The sequence below is a fragment of the Suricata suricatta genome, chromosome 6 (genome assembly GCF_006229205.1).
Source record: "Suricata suricatta isolate VVHF042 chromosome 6, meerkat_22Aug2017_6uvM2_HiC, whole genome shotgun sequence".
NCBI lineage: Eukaryota > Metazoa > Chordata > Mammalia > Carnivora > Herpestidae > Suricata > Suricata suricatta.
In genome coordinates, this window is record NC_043705.1 from 54,735,509 (window position 1) to 54,752,766 (window position 17,258).

The following is a 17,258-nucleotide window of genomic DNA, read 5'->3' on the forward strand; positions in this document are numbered from 1 at the left end:
AGACCATATATAAGGTGTGATTATATAGTAAAAACACCCCTCAAAATACCTGAACTAAACTAAATGAGTATTATCTTTCAAAATGTTCCCCTTAGGAAAGAGTCAAATGAATGGTGCCTCTGTTTAAAATATCTGAATAAACTCTCAGTTTATTCTAACACTGACTATGACAAGACTGTTAAGTCAGGATCTTGGCACAGATTGGGAGGTAGGGGAGGTAGGTAAGGAGTCTTAGGAAAAATAACAGTATGTGGTCCTACTCACGTGTTACTGTTTTTAAAACAAGTAATGATTATTTAGGGGAGAAATTATTCAGGTAAAATGGAAGTCTGGGAAGGTTTAGCAAGTCTCAGATAATAATAATGAATATATTACTAAACTAAAATCTGATCAATTTCCTTCATAATCAAATGTATATAAGTTGGAAAGGGAAAGGAAAAGCCCTAATTGGCAGATTTTCATTTTTTAATAAAGAGTTCCATGAAATAACCTGGCTGATGTCAAATTCTTTTGCTATTGCTCAACTGACATAAGATGTCTAGCTTCTTTAATGATCCATTCACCCAGGGCTGACTACACCTAACATAATCTATAGGCTGCCTCTGGAACCAATGGTAACTGCATTAGATTGCCAAACTGAGCTTTAGGGTAGTTCAGAGATTACTGTAACAATGGTTAAGTCTCCTTTTACATAGAGGCAAAATGATAACATTCTAATAAACATGTTTAGAAATCCACCTGACAAGAGAGAAAATGGTAACTATGTAAGATGATGGATATGTCAAGGACCTTGGTTATGGTGAATATTTTACAATATATATACCTATCAAATCATCAAGCTGCACACCTTAAATATAAACAATTTAAAAATGTCCACTCTCCCTCAATAAAGATAGAGGAGAAAGATATGAAGATGGCCTCCAATGATCCTGCTCTTGTGCAGTCACCTCCTACACATTTGGGCTGCGCCTGTGACCAATGAAATGTGGCAGAAGTGGCATTCTGGAACTTAAGACCAGCTTCCACAGGGGCTTCTTGAAAAGCTTATTTAGGACCCACTTGTCATGCTGTGAGAAGTGGAGGGAGGGAGGGAGGGAGGGAGGAAGGAAGGATTTTGACTTGTGTTCTGTGGTAACGATGACTGACTAAGGATATGTGATGAATTCCATGAGTAAAAAATAATCTGGGCCTGGGGTTTCTGGGTGGTTCAGTCAGTTAAGTGTCCGACTCCTGATTTTGGCTCAAGCCATGATCTCATGGTTTGTGAGTTCAAGCCCTGAGTCAGGCTTTGTGCTGACAGTGTGGAGCCTGCTTGGGATTTTCTCTCTCTTCCCTCCCTCTCTGCCCCTACTCTGCTTGCACTTTCTCTCAAAATAAGTAAACATGAAAAAAAAAATAACATGGGACTTAAGCCCTAAAGTGTCAGCAATTACTTTAAAAATAAATGGTCTAAATCTACCAGCTCAAAGACAGAGATTCACAGATTGGACCAATCCAACTATATGCTGCCTACAAGAAACTCACTTCAAACAAAATGAAACAAAGAGTTTGAGAGTAAAAGGATGGAAAAAGATGTTATCAGACAAACATTAAAAAAAGCCTAAGTGACTATATGAATACTGCTTCAGAGCAAAAAAAAAAAATATTAGAGAGAGGGGTGTTACATAGCAATAAAATGATCAATCCACCAAGAAAAATAATCCCTAAATGTGTATGCACTAAACAACAGAGCTTCAAAATACATTAACACAAAAACTGATAAAGCTAAAAGAAGAAAGACAAATCCACATATAGAGTTGGGGTTTTAATGTCTCACTCTTAGCAACTTGTAGAAGTAGTAACCCACAAAAATCAGCAAAGATATAAAAAAACTGAACAACACCATCAACTGACAGGATCTAACTGACATTTATAGACTACTTTACCTAAGCAAGAAAAATACAAATACTTTTCAAGCACCCATGAAACATTCATGGCAGTATACCATAACCTGCATCAAACAACAAAAACAAAAACAACAGCAACACAAACAAAAACCTCAACAAATTTAAATAAAAGAACTAAGTAACACAGAGAGCGTATATGACTATAATGAAATAAAAATTAAAAATCAATAATAAAAATAAGCAGGAAAATATTCAAACCACTTAGAAATTAAACAACTTAAGTGTAAATAACCAATGGGTCAATAAGGAAGTCTGAAAAGAAACAGAAATACACAGATAAATGATATGAAAATATAACATATCAAATGTTGTAGGAATCAGTTATAGCAGTGCTGAGAGGGAAGTACATAGCAGCAAATTCTTATGTTAGGAAAAAGGAAAGCTCTCAATTTAAAAATCTAAGTTCTTACATCAGGAACATACAAAAAGAGGCAGAAAATACACCAAAACAAGCAGAAGGGAATAATAAAATAAGATCAGAAATCAAAGAAATTATAAAGAAAAAACAACAGAGAAAATCCATGAAACAAAGAGCTGAGTTTTTAAAAGTATAATAAATCGGGGTGCTTGGGTGGCTCAGTTGGTTAAGCCTCCGATTCTGGCTCAGGTCAGATCTTGCGTTCGTGGGTTCGAGCCCCGCGTCAGGCTCTGTGCTGACAGCTAGCTCAGAGCCTGGAGCCTGCTTCCAGTTCTGTGTCTCCCTCTCTCTCGGCCCCTCCCCCTCTCATGCTCTGTCTCTCTATCAAAAATAAATAAAACATTAAAAAAATTTAATAAATCTCCAATAAGACTGACTGACAAAGTGAGAAGGCACAAATCACTATTAGTAACAAAACAGATCCTATCTCTACAGATCTTGCATCCATTAAAGGAAAAAAATACCATGAATAGTTTTATAATACTGTTCATAATGTTCATGAATTCAACAACTTAGAAGAAATGAACCAATTCCTTGAAACCTACGAACCACCAAAACTCAAATGATAACCTGAATAGTTCTACAATCATGTAAGGAATTAAATTTTATTTAAAAAGATCATGAAATGAAACTCTTCAAACCAAGATAGTTCCATTGGACAATTTTGTCAAATATTTAAAGAAGAATTAACACTAACTTTACACAAATACTTTAAGAGGGAATATTTTCCAGCTAATTTTATGAGATGAGAATTAACCTGATACCAGAACCAGACAAAAGCAGTATCAAAAAAAGGCAAACTGCAGACCATAAACTTCGACACAAAAATTCTCAACAAAACATTAGCAAACTAAAAATAATTCTACATCACAATCAAGTGAACAAGCAGGTACAGAAGGCTGGTTCAACAAATCAATCCATGTAATCCACATTATCAAGAGGCCAAAGAAGAAAACTCATATGGTTTTATAAAATGAGACAGAAAAAGCCTTTGACAAAACCCAACACCCATTCATGACAAAAATGCTCAGCAAAGTAGGAATACAGAACTTCCTCAACTTGAAAAACAGTATTAACAAAAAAACGAACAGCTAATATTACATTTATTGGCAAAAGACTGAATGCTATCTCCCTAAGATTAGAAACAAAGAGAGATGTCCACACTCACCACTCTTACTCAACACAATACTGTAAATCTTAGCCAGAGCAATTGGGTAAGAAAAAGAAGTAAAACATACAGATCAAAGGGTGCCTAGGTGGCTCAGTCGGTTAAGCGTCTGGCTTCGGCTCAGGTCATGATCTCATGGTTTGTGGGTTTGAGCCCCGCGTAGGGCTCTGTGCTGACAGCTCAGAGCCTGGAAACTGTCTTCAGATTCTGTATCTCCCTCTCTCTTTGACCCTCCCCTGCTCACACTGTCTTTCTCTGTCTCTCAAACATAAATAAAAAACATAAAAAAAAAATACAGATAGAAAGGAAATAAAACTGTCTCTATTTATAAGTGACATGATTGTCTCTGTAGAAAACCAGAAAGAATACACAAAAAAAACTTAGAAACTAGAGTTCAGTAATGTCATAGGTTACAAGATGAACACACAAAAAAACGAATGTATTTCACTATCTGATAACAAAATACTGTACGTGGAAACCAACACTAAAAACAATATAATTTATATTTTCGAAGAAAACAAAATACTCAGGAGAAATCTAATAGAATGTCCAGGATCTATACATTGAAAATAAAAAATGCTGATGCAAGAAGTTGGACCTAAATAAACTGGAAGGACTTACCTTACGATGGTCACTGACTGGAAGACTTGACATAGTAAAAACTTCAATTCTCTCCAAACTGATATACAGGTTTAATGCAATTTCTATCAAAACTTAGCAAGGTGTTTTATAGACATAGACAAACTTAATAGTTTTTATGGAAAGGCAAAGGAAGTAGAAAAGGTAAAATGAACAAGAAAAGAAGAAAGTGAGATGATTCACTCTTCCACAATTAAAGCTTTCTCTATTGCTAGAGTAATCAAGACAGGGTGGTATTTGTAAAGGAATACACACAGGTTAATGGATCAAAAGAGAGAACCTCAAAACAGACCCACAAAAATATGTCCAATGGCTTTTTGACAAAGGCACAAAAGCAATTCAATGAAGGAAGGATAACCTTTTCAGTAAATACTAGAGCAACTGGGCATCTATAGGCAAAAAGATGAATCTCAAACTAAGCTTCACACCCTACATAAAAATGAACTCAAAACTGATCAAACCTGAAATGTAAGACATAAAACCACAAAACTTGTAGAAAAAAATAAAAAAATATTTGGGACCTAGGACTAGACAAAGAGGCCTTAGACTTAAAACCAAAAGTGTAATTCACACAAGTAAGCATTAGCCATAAATTAGATGTTCTCAAAATTAAAAATGGCTGCTCAGTGAAAGACCTTGTTAAGAGGCTAAAAAGACAAACTATAGACTAAGAGAAAATATTTGCAAATCATATATCCAACAAAGCGCATTTATCTACAATATACAAAGAACTCTCAAAACTTAAAAGTAGAAAAACAATGCATCTAATTAAAAAGTGAGAAGAACAGACATTTCACTAAAGAGGATAATACAGACAAATAAGCAAAAAATATTCAACATTGTAGCCACTAGAAAAATCAACACTAAAAGCACAATCAGGTATCACTACACAGCTAGCATGTATGTGACAGCTATACGCTAAAATAAAATATAGTGAGGATGTGGAAAAATCAAATCATTCACACATCCCTGGTGGGAATGTAAAATAGCCACTCTGGAAAAGAGTTTGGCAATTTCTTTTAAAACAAAAAATGTACTAATACAACACAGCAATTTCTTGGGCATTTATCCCAGAAAAGTGAAAATTTATGTTCATGCAAAAATTGTCTACAAATGTTCACAACAGCCTTTTCATAACAGTCCAAAGCTGGAGACATTCCAAATGTCCTTCAGTGGTTACACTATAATGCATCCATACCATGGAATACTGCTCAGCAATAATAAGAAACAAAGTTGACAGACTGAATGACTTTAGTGGACCTCAAGGAACTGTGCTAGGTGGAAAACGCCTATTTCAAAAGGTTACATACTGTATGATTCTTCAAATAGTGTTAATTACTTAGGACTTGGGGGTGGAGACAGGGACTACAAAGAAGAAGCATAAGACAGTGTTGTTATGGAATAGTTTCCCAACTTGATTGTGGTGGCAGTTACACATTCTACATGTGATGGAATTATACTGGTCTATATACAAAAACACACACACACACACACACACACACACACACACACACACACATGAGCACATGTGTAACACGTGAAATACAAATAAGCTCTGTGGTGTATCAATGTGAATTTCATGGTCTGGATATTTTAATTATACAAGAAACCATTACTAACATTGCAGGAGCACTAGTGACGGGTATGTGTGACTTCCCTGAACATTTATTGCAACTTCCTATGAATCTACAACAAAAAACAAAACAAATGTACTGACAGAGTACCATTTGTAAACCTGAGTACAGGTAACAAGAGGCAATACAATTTTCTTGAATCACTAGAAGTTATTTTAAATAATGTTATTGATAAAAGAAATATGGTGTTTCTTGCAGAATCAGTCTTGTGAAAGACACTTGATCAAATTCCTCTTTTAGACTGAAGCTTCCTATTATTTTCTACATACTTAAAGAAAAAAAATTCCCCTTCATTTTTAGGAAAAAGAAATATCCGATTATGAATGTTAACTCATGTTTCAACTAAATCACAAAACAATGTGTGTGCATCTTTCTCAAAAAGACAAATTTTATAACACTGCAATTATATATAATAACTGTTAAGTCCTTGTTGGGAAGACTGTACCAGCTTGTCTTTTTAGTATTACTTCTGGAAAATAAGAGGAGTCATGCCTCAGGTGAAATAACAGGGATAAAAGTTTGATTACCACTGCTAATCATTTCTGCTCCAAGATAGGTTTAAAAAAACAAAAGACCAGAATAGCTTCACTATTTGAGGGCAAAATCCTCTGCATCCATCCCTAATTGCGATGAGGGGAGTAAAGAAGAAGAGGGATATTGTGAGCAGAGTACCCAAATCAATTTGGTATCTGAGGTTACATTATATTGTTTAGCCAGAAAAGATGAATTCTTTGACTAACTGGTATTTTGGCCTCTTAGCATCCTGTCTTATGCCTCGTTACTTATTTTACAAGAACCAAAATTAGGTCTAGTCCAGGAAAGTCCAATTTGGACAACCAACTACAGGGAAGAAATTTGGTAGGTACTGACTGATAGCATTATAAATGTGTGTTATTTAAGATAGGTTCAGTTCATAAGATCCAGGAAAGCCAGAGCAAAATGGATCCAAATGATAAAAGAGCCAAGGTAGTGAGAAGTGGCTAAGGAAGGCCTTTAGCTCAGAAGAGGAGGAAATACAGGGAGGTGAGTAGAGAACCCACAAAACACAGCATGTGGCTTCCTTGATATTTTCTATGGGGGCATGGCAGATGTAAAGAAACTATTCCCAATATTAAAGTCCTAGGCAAATAGGAATAATGCAGGGCTTCTGGCAATGCAACTCCCACTGCATAAAAAAAAACATGAATCGCTGGCCACAGTATAGCTCAACTAGAAAAAGGAAATTGAGAAAATCATGTAGGTTGAGTTAAAGACAAAGTTTTATCAGACAAACAAAATCACAATTGACGACTGTAGACACTGCAGATTGATAATAGCAGTAAACAGATTTATTGTTCTGTAATTATACATGGGATAGTATTTTTGAATATAAGTGTAGGTTGATTAGGAATCTAAGAAATCATGTTATAAACCATGACCACTGTGACAAAAGAGAGAATTTTAACATGGCTGAATGTAGATGGGGAAATTTCAAACAATAATTTTTCCCTTTTTATAACTGCATATATAGTTAATGATAATGAAGTAAGAGGCTAATACTTTTAAATAACAGGGTTTGAACTTATAAACTGCAAGATCAGGAACTGAGCCAGTATTAACAGTCTGTTGCTTAACTGAGCCACCCAAGTGCACCTCTACTCTCCTTTTTCTTAGTGTCATCTGGATTTTATTCTACATGCACTGCACACTGGATTTTAAGTAAAGGAGACAAAGATCTGAAAAAGATTCTGAAGTTTATTTATTTTGAGACAGAGAAAGAACACAAGCTGGAGAGGGAGAGAGAATTCCAAGCAGGCTCTATGCTCAGTGCAGAGCCCAACATGGTTCGTGATCTCAAGACCAGAGCTGATACCAAGAGTTGGACATTTAGCCACCCAGGCGCCTTTGATGTACCATTTTAAAGAGATTAATCTGGCTGCTGTGGTAGGAGGGAATGGAGATTTCAAGACACAAAGTCAAATGCCAACTAGGAGGCTTCGTAATGGTGTAGGCAAAAGATGAGAGTGAACACGATTAGGGGTAGTGGCAGAGGGAAAGAAATAGAGGCAGTAAGAAACAGGACTTGCTTATATTAGCTGTGATTATTATTAGAGACAGAGAAGCATCAGAAAGAGACTCACCAAATGTTTGCTTTTAGATATGGATGACTGGAGGTATCATTTACTGAAAGGGGTTAACAAGAGAAGGAATAGCTTTTGTTTGGGGAAGATGGGTTAGCTTAAGGGAAGACTAAGATTTTATTGATTGATTTATTTATTTTATTTTATTATTTTATTTTTAGAGAGAGAATGAGTAAAAGGGGGAGAAGGGCAGAGAGGAAGAGAGAGACAGAGACAGAGACAGAGAAAGAGACTCTAAAACAGGCTCCATACTCAGTGCGGAGCCCGGCATGACCTGAGTGATCAAGAGCTCCATTCTCAACCGGCTGAGCCACCCAGGTGCCGTAGATTTTTTTTTGGACACCCAACAGAATATGTCAAGTAGGTGATTAGTTGAATATATATCTCTCTGGAATGGTCAAGCCCAGATATATAAATTGGGAGATAGTGGCACTAGTAAGCAGGGACTATTGTTTTTTTATTTCTTTTGTTGTTTTTTAATGCCATGCCTAAAAGAATGCCTGGAACAGTTTTTGGCAAGCAGGAAGGGGTTCAATAAATATCTGTTGTTAAATAAATGAGTAGACATAACAATGGTACTTAAAGTTATGGCATGAGCTTACCTAGAAATTGTAGGTAGAACTTTTAAAGGTTAAAACACACACACACACACACACACACACACACACACACGGGAGTGCAGGGTGGGGGAAGACGGTGAACAGAGGAGGTGGGGGGAGGGTTTCAGCAAAGGAGACTGAGGAATAACCAGGAGGCTATTCTGTTAAAGATACTAATATAAAAGAATGCTTAAAGAAGAGTCGTTATCTGTATCAGATGCTGCCGAGGTGATGGAAGATGAGGACAAAGACCTGAAAACATTATCACTGATGGTTCTAACAAGGGTTAGGGAATATAATCCATTCTAATAGGATGAAAGATAGTACAAGTACAAACACAGATAGGTTGAAAGATTTTATCAAGGAAAAAGAGAAAGTTCCCATTAGCTCCTATTTTCTCAAGGAATTATGAAACAAGTATCAGCCAACGAATGCTATGATGGAATTGCAAGGACGTGGATGGAGCTAGAGTGTATCATGTTAAGTGAAATAAGTCAGTCAGAGAAAGGTAAATATCATATTATTTCATTCATAAGTGGAATTCAAGAAATGAAACAGATGGGCAGATGGGAAGGGGAAAAAAAGAGAGGGGAAACAAACCACAAGGGACCCTTAAGAATAGAGAACAAACAGGTTTGATGGAGGGAGGGGGGTGGGGGGATGGACTAAATGGGTAAAGAGCATTAAGGAGGGCACTTGTGATGAGCACTGGGTGTTTTATGTAAGTGATGAATCACTAAATTCTACTCCTGAAACCATTATTACAGTACATGCTAACTAACTTGAATTTAAATAAAAATTTGAAAAAATATGCCAAGATGAGAATAAATAAGTGGTTATGGGAGAACAGAGGAGGAGTACCTATCTCCATGTTGAGGTAGAGTGTAGGGGATGTTTAAAGGATAAACATGAATTTATAAGGAGAAGGTAAGTAGGAGAAGTGGGAAGAGCATATGCAGTATGTCCACAGCAAAGGAAAAGAGCATAGCATGATCAGGAAATGAAAAGGCTCAGGGAGGGAATGGCAAGAGATCAGGTTGGATAGGCAGGTGCCAAAAGCAAGAACCCTGAATGCAGTACTAAGGAAACTGAAATTCGTCATGAGGATAATCAGAAGAAGCCACTGCAAAGGGTAATATATATACTTATTTTGGTGGTCTTCAAATCAGTTTGGAGAAAATATTTATAAATTTAAATAAATAAGTATATTTAACATAAGATTAGGTGCTGTGTGTGTGTGTGTGTATGGAGAGAGAGAGAATGCAAAGCAGGTTCTGCAATGGCAATGCAGAGCCCAACTTGGGACTCGAATCCATAAACCGTGAGATCATGACCTGAGCTAAAAATCGGGTGCTTAATTGCCTGAGTCACCCAGGCAGCCCAAAGATACAATTTTACCTGCTTTTTAATGGCATAATTTTCACCATCTTCAGCTTTCATTTTTTCGATCTTTTCTTCTTGTTGTTTTGCTTCTTTTTCATACATCATTTTTTCTTTGACCAATCTATAAATAAACCAAAAATTTTTCCAAGAATTAACTTTCTCTCTAGCAAACAGACCACAGGAAACAAAGAAACTATGTAAATATAAAACATGCTTAAAATAGCAAAGTATGTGTACTAGATTGGGAGGGAGGAAAGGAAGGAGAGAAAAATACTTTAGCCATAGACATAGTAAGTCAGATCCTCAGGCCTGTGGTACTATACCTGTCTAAAGCAAGTGGAACCTTCAAAACATAAAATTCTTAAATTTTTATTTAAAAACATGTTTCACCATAATAACTGTATTTATAAAAAACACAAAATTATTACTAGTATTTCTGTATTACTTTATTATTAATATATGTTTTCAAAAATTTTATACATGTACTTGAAACATAATAGGAAAAGCTCAGCTTACTGAAAAAAATCAGTATACTGCATTCCAAATCTGAAACAAAGAAAGACAACATAAACTTGCTTAACAAGTATTTACTGTATAGTTAATTTTATGTCTGACATTCCTTGTGTGAGGGACTAGGGTAAATAGTTTAGATATGGTTCTTTTATAGATAAATAGTGGAAACAAATATTTATTTACTAAAGCAAGAAAAGGTATTGATAAAGATCAGGAGATTTTTAACAATAAATTTCAAGAGAAATACAAAGGTCTACTGATTATTCCTCAGATAACCAAAATGCAATTAACCATAATAGCTCAATCTCTTGTAATCCTGATTAATAACAGTTTTAATGTAAAACAAAAATGTAGTTCAAGAAAACACTAACATTCTGAAATACACAATAATCTAAAGCAGAATAAAAAGCTTTCACAGTGTACACACATTAAAAGCAGCTGTCTCTATCTGATTTGCTTTCTTATTTCTACATCTATGTTGATGGGATGGAATTTAAAAATCATATTGGAGCATGCTCATGGCTTTTGTTTAATCATTTGCGAGGAAGATTTTTAAGTGTACTTCAAAATATTTAATTTTCATATCTAATAGGTCTTAGTATAAGTTCAGAAATATAAAAAATATTTTTTCCTTTAAAATCAGGTTTTAAATTTGGATTTAAATCACCAAATAAACTACAAATTAAATATTAAAACACTAAAAATGATCCAGTTTGGAATTTTGAGGTGTGCAAGCAAAGCTCATTTGGTCTTTCATGATCTTGTGTTCCTGACATAGATAAAAGAAAATATAACAAAATGATAACAATATTTACAGCAGAGTATTATGGCCTTCATACCCTCATTTTGAGGGCGAAAAACTTCATAGTGAAAAAACTAAAGTACAAAATAGACACAAAATACAAAATTTTATGTTAAACTGAATATACACAAACAACAGAGGATACTCAAGAAACAAACAATAAAGTGCTTGGGAAAGTACTATTTGTGGTTACCTGAGGAGAAAAGCCCTAATGATGGGGGGCAGGGGGAGTCAGCTGGGCATTAAATTTTTTTGAGTTTTTACATTTGAGTTTATTCTTCACTTGACTTTTAAAATATCCCTATAGATGAATATTAATACAAAAGCAACAGTAAGTAGTGAGCTACGATTATAGTCCTTCACTCATTCACTACTGCATATAAAACGCCAATAGTCAGTAGTATTGACTGGCCTCATTAAAAGGTCTGACACTGAACATCACCCTTAGACTGATGTTCATTCTCCTCCTGTGTTTCTCCATTGTCATGGTGCCATCTTTCCTGATTTGGATCAAAGTTCACCAGTTTTCTCAATTTTGAATAATTTTAAAGTTTGCTAGTTATTTCTTTAGTAATATTTTCTAAATTTTCTGGAATAAAACAAAATTCAATTAGAAAGACACCAAAATATATTTAATAGTTTTAATTCTCTAAACAATTAATTCCCTTTTGCAAGTTTTGAAAATGCTATTAGTTAAAATAAGAAATACAAATATAAAGTCATCATTTATTATATTTTAAAGGCATAATTAACTGAAAATACTTTCCATTATTTTTATAAACCCATATTAGCAGAGAAACAGCAATTTCAAAATCTGGTCACTTTCAGTAGTTAGACAAATTAATATATGACAGGAAACTATAAAATAAGAGCAACAGAAATGGAGAGACATAAGGAGAAACTAAGAAATGAAAATCATTAGGGTAGTGATAATTAACTAATAACTTAAACTATTTAGTTGTCTAAATATGACAATAACATGATCTTAAACATGTAGTCCAGTGTTTTCCAAACTACTCCATGGTATGTAAATGGTCAAATAAGCTTAAAAAACACTGCTTGCCAAATTTTACAGATTTTGGATATGTATTGCATGTTAAAAGGCCGTAAGAAGTCGTGTAGTAAGGAAATTAGTATAACTTTGTTCAACTGCAAGCTTACTTGGGGCAAAAAAAAAAAAAAAAAAAAAAGACTTTTCTCCACTCAACATTCTCTAGAACCAAGTTGGAGAAGTATATTTTGGAAATCTGTAAACTACACAAATTTGTATATAACACATTTATACATACTGTTCATAAAATTCTAAGAAGAATAAAAGTTTTGGGTAAATCAAGAATTTAGAGACCTTGATATTTAAAAAAGCTTTAGCTTAATTTGTCTTGATTTTATAGTTTTTCTTACTGTAAAGAAGATTTTCATAGTATGACCAAACTTGTACTAAGGGCCATTTAATAACTAACAGTCCAATATCAAGCTAAGGCTATAGATGATAGGACAATACAATTAATGGTAGTAATAAACTATAATAAATTGATATTTAGAGAAACATTGTTATGGATATTTTCAAACAAAAAATCTAGAGAAAATAGCATAATAAATCCCATGTATTCTTCATTGAGCCTTCACAATTAATATTCTGATAGTCTTGTTTCATTTATTTCCTGCCACTTATTTATGTATTTACTTATTAGTATTTTCAGCTACTTTATCTTTGGTTTGATTTTTGAGGTTAAAGTCTGTGATTTCTACCCCACCTCATCACCGTACACAAACCATATACAAAAATAACTCAAAATGGATCAAAGATCTAAAAGGGTAAAATAACGTAACTTTTACTTTTTTAAATTTCTTTTTGAGAGAGAGAGAGAAAGAGCGCGAGTGAACATGAGCAAAGGTGGGGCAGAGAGAGGGAGACACAGAACCCGAAGCAGGCTCCAGGCTCTCAGCTGTGAGCACAAAGCCCAATGCAGGGCTCAAACCCACAAGGCATGACATCATGACTTGAGCCAAAGTTGGATGCTTAACCAACTGAGCCACCCAGGCACCCCATAGAATTTATGTAACTTTTAGAAGAAAACATTAGGGGTAAATCCTATTTTTAGGCGTAAACCTTAATGACCTTGTGACTTTTTAGACATAACACCAAAACCATAAGAAATAGAAAAAAAGATAAATTGGCTTCTGTCAAAATGAAAAACTTTTGTGTTCTGAAGAACACTATTAGGAATGTGAAAAAGACAACAGAATGGGAGAAAATATTTGGAAATCATATATTGGATAAGAAACGTGTATCCAGAATATGTAAGAACTCTTACAATTCAATAATAAAACAGACAACCCAATTAAACAATTGGTAAAGAGAATCTGCATAGTATACAAATATGATGTTGAGCATCTTTTCATGTGCTTATTGGGCATTTGTATACTATGCAGATTCTCTTTACCAATTTTTTGGGCATAGTATACAAATGCCCAATAAGCACATGAAAAGATACTCAACATCATTAGTCTTCAGGGAAATGAACATCCAAATCACAGTGAGAGATCACTTTATATTCATTAAGATGACTATAATTAAAAAGGAAGAAAAAATCAGATAACAAGTGTTGATGATAAGGATGTGGAAAATTGGAACCATCAAATACTAATGGTAGGAATGCAAATTGGTGCAGCTGCTTTTGAAGTTTAGTCATTCTTCAAAAAGTTAAACAGAGTTACCATATATAATATATCAGTAATTCCATTCCTAAGTGTCTACCCAAGAGAAAAGGAAACATATGTCCACATAAAACTTGTACACGAATGTTCATTGCAGCATTATGCGTAATAGGCAAAATGTGAAAACAACTCAAAAGTCTATCAACTGATGAATAGACAAAGTATGATATACCCATTCAATGGAATACTGAACAATAAAAAGGAAATGAAGTACTGATTTATGCTGTAACATGAACTTTGAAAACATCCTACATGAAAATAGCCAAACAGAAAAGACCACATATTTATACGATTCTATTTATAGGATATATCTGGAATAGGCAAGCCTATAGAGACAGAAAGATTAAGTAGTTGACTAGGAAAGGATGAAGGGAGAACTGGGAGTATAACTGCTAAAGGGTCAGGGTTTTTTTTTTTTTTCAGGCAATGAAATGTTCTAAAAATAACTGTGGGGACAGTTGTACAACTCTATGAATATACTAAAAGCAAATGAACAGTATACTTTACATGGGGGATTTGTATGGTATGTAAATTATCTCTCAATAAAACTGTTTACAAAAAGAAAAAAAAAGAGCTTGCTACAACCACAAAGTCAGCCACAAGCTTAGAATTATGACAGTTGAACATGTGAACATTAATGTACAGAAGTGTGCCTTTGACATATAGTTTAAAACTGCTTTAAGAGCAGTTTTCAGTATTGAGATAAAAACATCCTCTGAGATTAAAGATTTCAAAGTAAGACAGGTAATGGGCATCACTACAGACACTTCTCCAGGAACTCCTTTTAAACAGTCAAACTTGCTGGCACAGAGATGGCAAGTTAGTTGCTTAAACGACTCTTAAAGATGATTTTATATCACAATGTTAAAAAAAAATCAGATTTGTAGCCATATTAAACAAGTAGGAGACATAATTTAACTTACATATAAGTCTGGGTTTCTCCTGAATGTTTTTCATCAGGGAACACTGGGCTGCTTTCCCTCTACTGTACGGGAGCTAGGTAGTGGCTACTTTTTTTTTTACATAAGCTGTATGCTTTTCACTTTGCCCCAACTCACACAACTTCCAGTTTCCCAAACATTCACTTCGTCCTTGTAAGCAAATTAGTTTGGAATCTTTGCTGGAGTAACTTACATATCACCAATGTGACAGTGTTATTGCTGTTTTTATTATTTTATAGCATCATGATTATTATTCAGAATATCAAGGATACTGAGAAACCACTGGGATTAGCAATGAGATTTTCACTATTCCTAAACCTAGGTTACTAAATTCTCCAAATAAATGAGAGTAGTTGACATGGAATGGACTAGTCTTAGAACAAGCGTTGGCAAACTATGGCAAATGAGCCAAATTTGGCCTGCCACTTGTTTTAATATGTCTGAGGGCTATGAATGATTTTTAAAGGTTTAAAAAAGTACTTAATAGTAAATTTGATATTTTTAAATGGTTAAAAATTAAAAAATATTTTGTGACATGTAAAAATCATATAGAATTCACATTTCAGTGTCCAGCCACACTCACTCGCCTCGGACTACTTCCATGCAATGACAGCGGAGTAGTTGTGACAGAACTGTATAGCCAACATAACCCACGTATATAACACAGATACTATCTGTTCCTTTACAAAAAAGGGTTGCTGACCCTGACTGAGAAGACCTCTACTTAATTGCATCCAACCTTTAACTATCTTGGCGTTTACCACACAAAACTGAAGCCAGTTTATTAGCTAGATCTTATGTTCCCTGAAGACAGGATTAGGAGAAATTCTTGACCTTTATACATAGTAAACACTCAGTGTTTGTTAAATGAATAAAAAGCTAAATATAAAAATCTCACTATTTTCTTTCAACATTTTCAACTTAAAGGATGTACAAAACAATTCTAAAGCTAAGAAAAGCGATTCACAAAGCTTGAATAAGAAAATTGTGATTTTTGAGAAAGTAGGCAAAAAAAGAGATGGACCCCCTGCCTAGGCCCGCGGACAACTCTGGTCAGGGATCCAAGGCATTCTAGCCCATGGTGCTCATCTACAAAAAACAGCAGCGATAACCCCAGCAAAATGGCAGAGGCTCTTAACTACATGTCACAGTTGACAAGTCAAGGTGCTATTTGCATGGCTATTGGCATATCAAAACAAAAAAAAAGTAAAGTTTTTGTTTAAAAAGCCCTATTTTGTGAAAAGGCTCAGGAAGCAAGTTACTGAACAACAAATGTACTGCCCTGGAAAAAGGAAAAAAAAAATCACAGTGAGAAACATAATAGTGCTCACATATAACATTACACTGAATAAAATGGTTGGGGGAAAGATGCAGTAGGAGAAAGTGAAAAGTTTCTACTCTCAGACAGTAGAAATCAATGATTAACGAAAAGTTACATGGTATGATATAGAGTATACAACTTTAACTTCACTAGATAGTATCAAATTGCTTTCCAAAGTAGTTGTATCAACTGATACCCACCCTGCACTGTAGGAAATAGCCTAGTGCTCTGTGGCATCATGATGAACAACCGGACTTGTCAAAATTATTAAATTTCTGACAATAAGAAGAATGTGAAATGGTATTATATCATGGTTTCAAATATTAATTTCTCTAATAACTTAGAAGGTTACCTATGTTTATTAAAATAGTAGACTCTGGGTAAGTATTTGCTAAATTATTGAATGAATATCTTCTGGCTCTTTTCCCTTCCTTTAGGGAAGGCTAAGACTTAGTAAGAAAGCTTAAGTATACGGTCACAGTTTTTAAATTTGTTACTAAAATATTTTTTCTGTAAATATTTACGTTCCTATATAGAAACACAAAAAATATAAAAAATTAAAATAAAAAATTTGTAATCTCATTGCTTAAATAATACTGATCCAAAATGCACATAATTCTGAAATCCAAAAAGGTTTAAGAAAAAAAATTTTTTATTAAGTTTGGAACAAATTGATTTGGCAGCAAAATGTAACCTCAACCAACATGAAATTATAAACTTTATGTATCCTCCTTAATGTGAATAGTTCCATGTTTCACTGCAGAAATATTAACATGTTTGATTATAGAGTGCTTTAGATGTTATGAAAACATAAGCTTACTGTTCAAAAATTTACAAAAATTTGGAATGCAGAAATGTTTATGGGTCCAAGATTTCATAAGAGATTATAGACCTGTATTACCTTTTAAAAAAATGTTTATTGATCCACTGATCAGGTGATGGACATTTAGGCTTTTTCCATGTTTTGGCTATTGTTGACATTGCTGCTATGAACATTGGGGTACATGTGCTCCTATGCATCCGCATTTCTGTATCTCTTGGGTAAATCCCTAGCAG

At 34.4% G+C, this 17,258-nt stretch overlaps 1 protein-coding gene across 1 annotated transcript in view; it reads right to left on the reverse strand.

The window, feature by feature from the left end:
* Positions 1-17,258, reverse strand: part of TBCA (tubulin folding cofactor A) — a 75,921-nt gene that overhangs the window by 4,403 nt on the left and 54,260 nt on the right. The window contains exon 2 of the mRNA XM_029942468.1: positions 9,923-10,028. Coding sequence (XP_029798328.1) covers positions 9,923-10,028 — 106 coding nt within the window. The remainder of the gene's footprint in view (positions 1-9,922; positions 10,029-17,258) is intronic.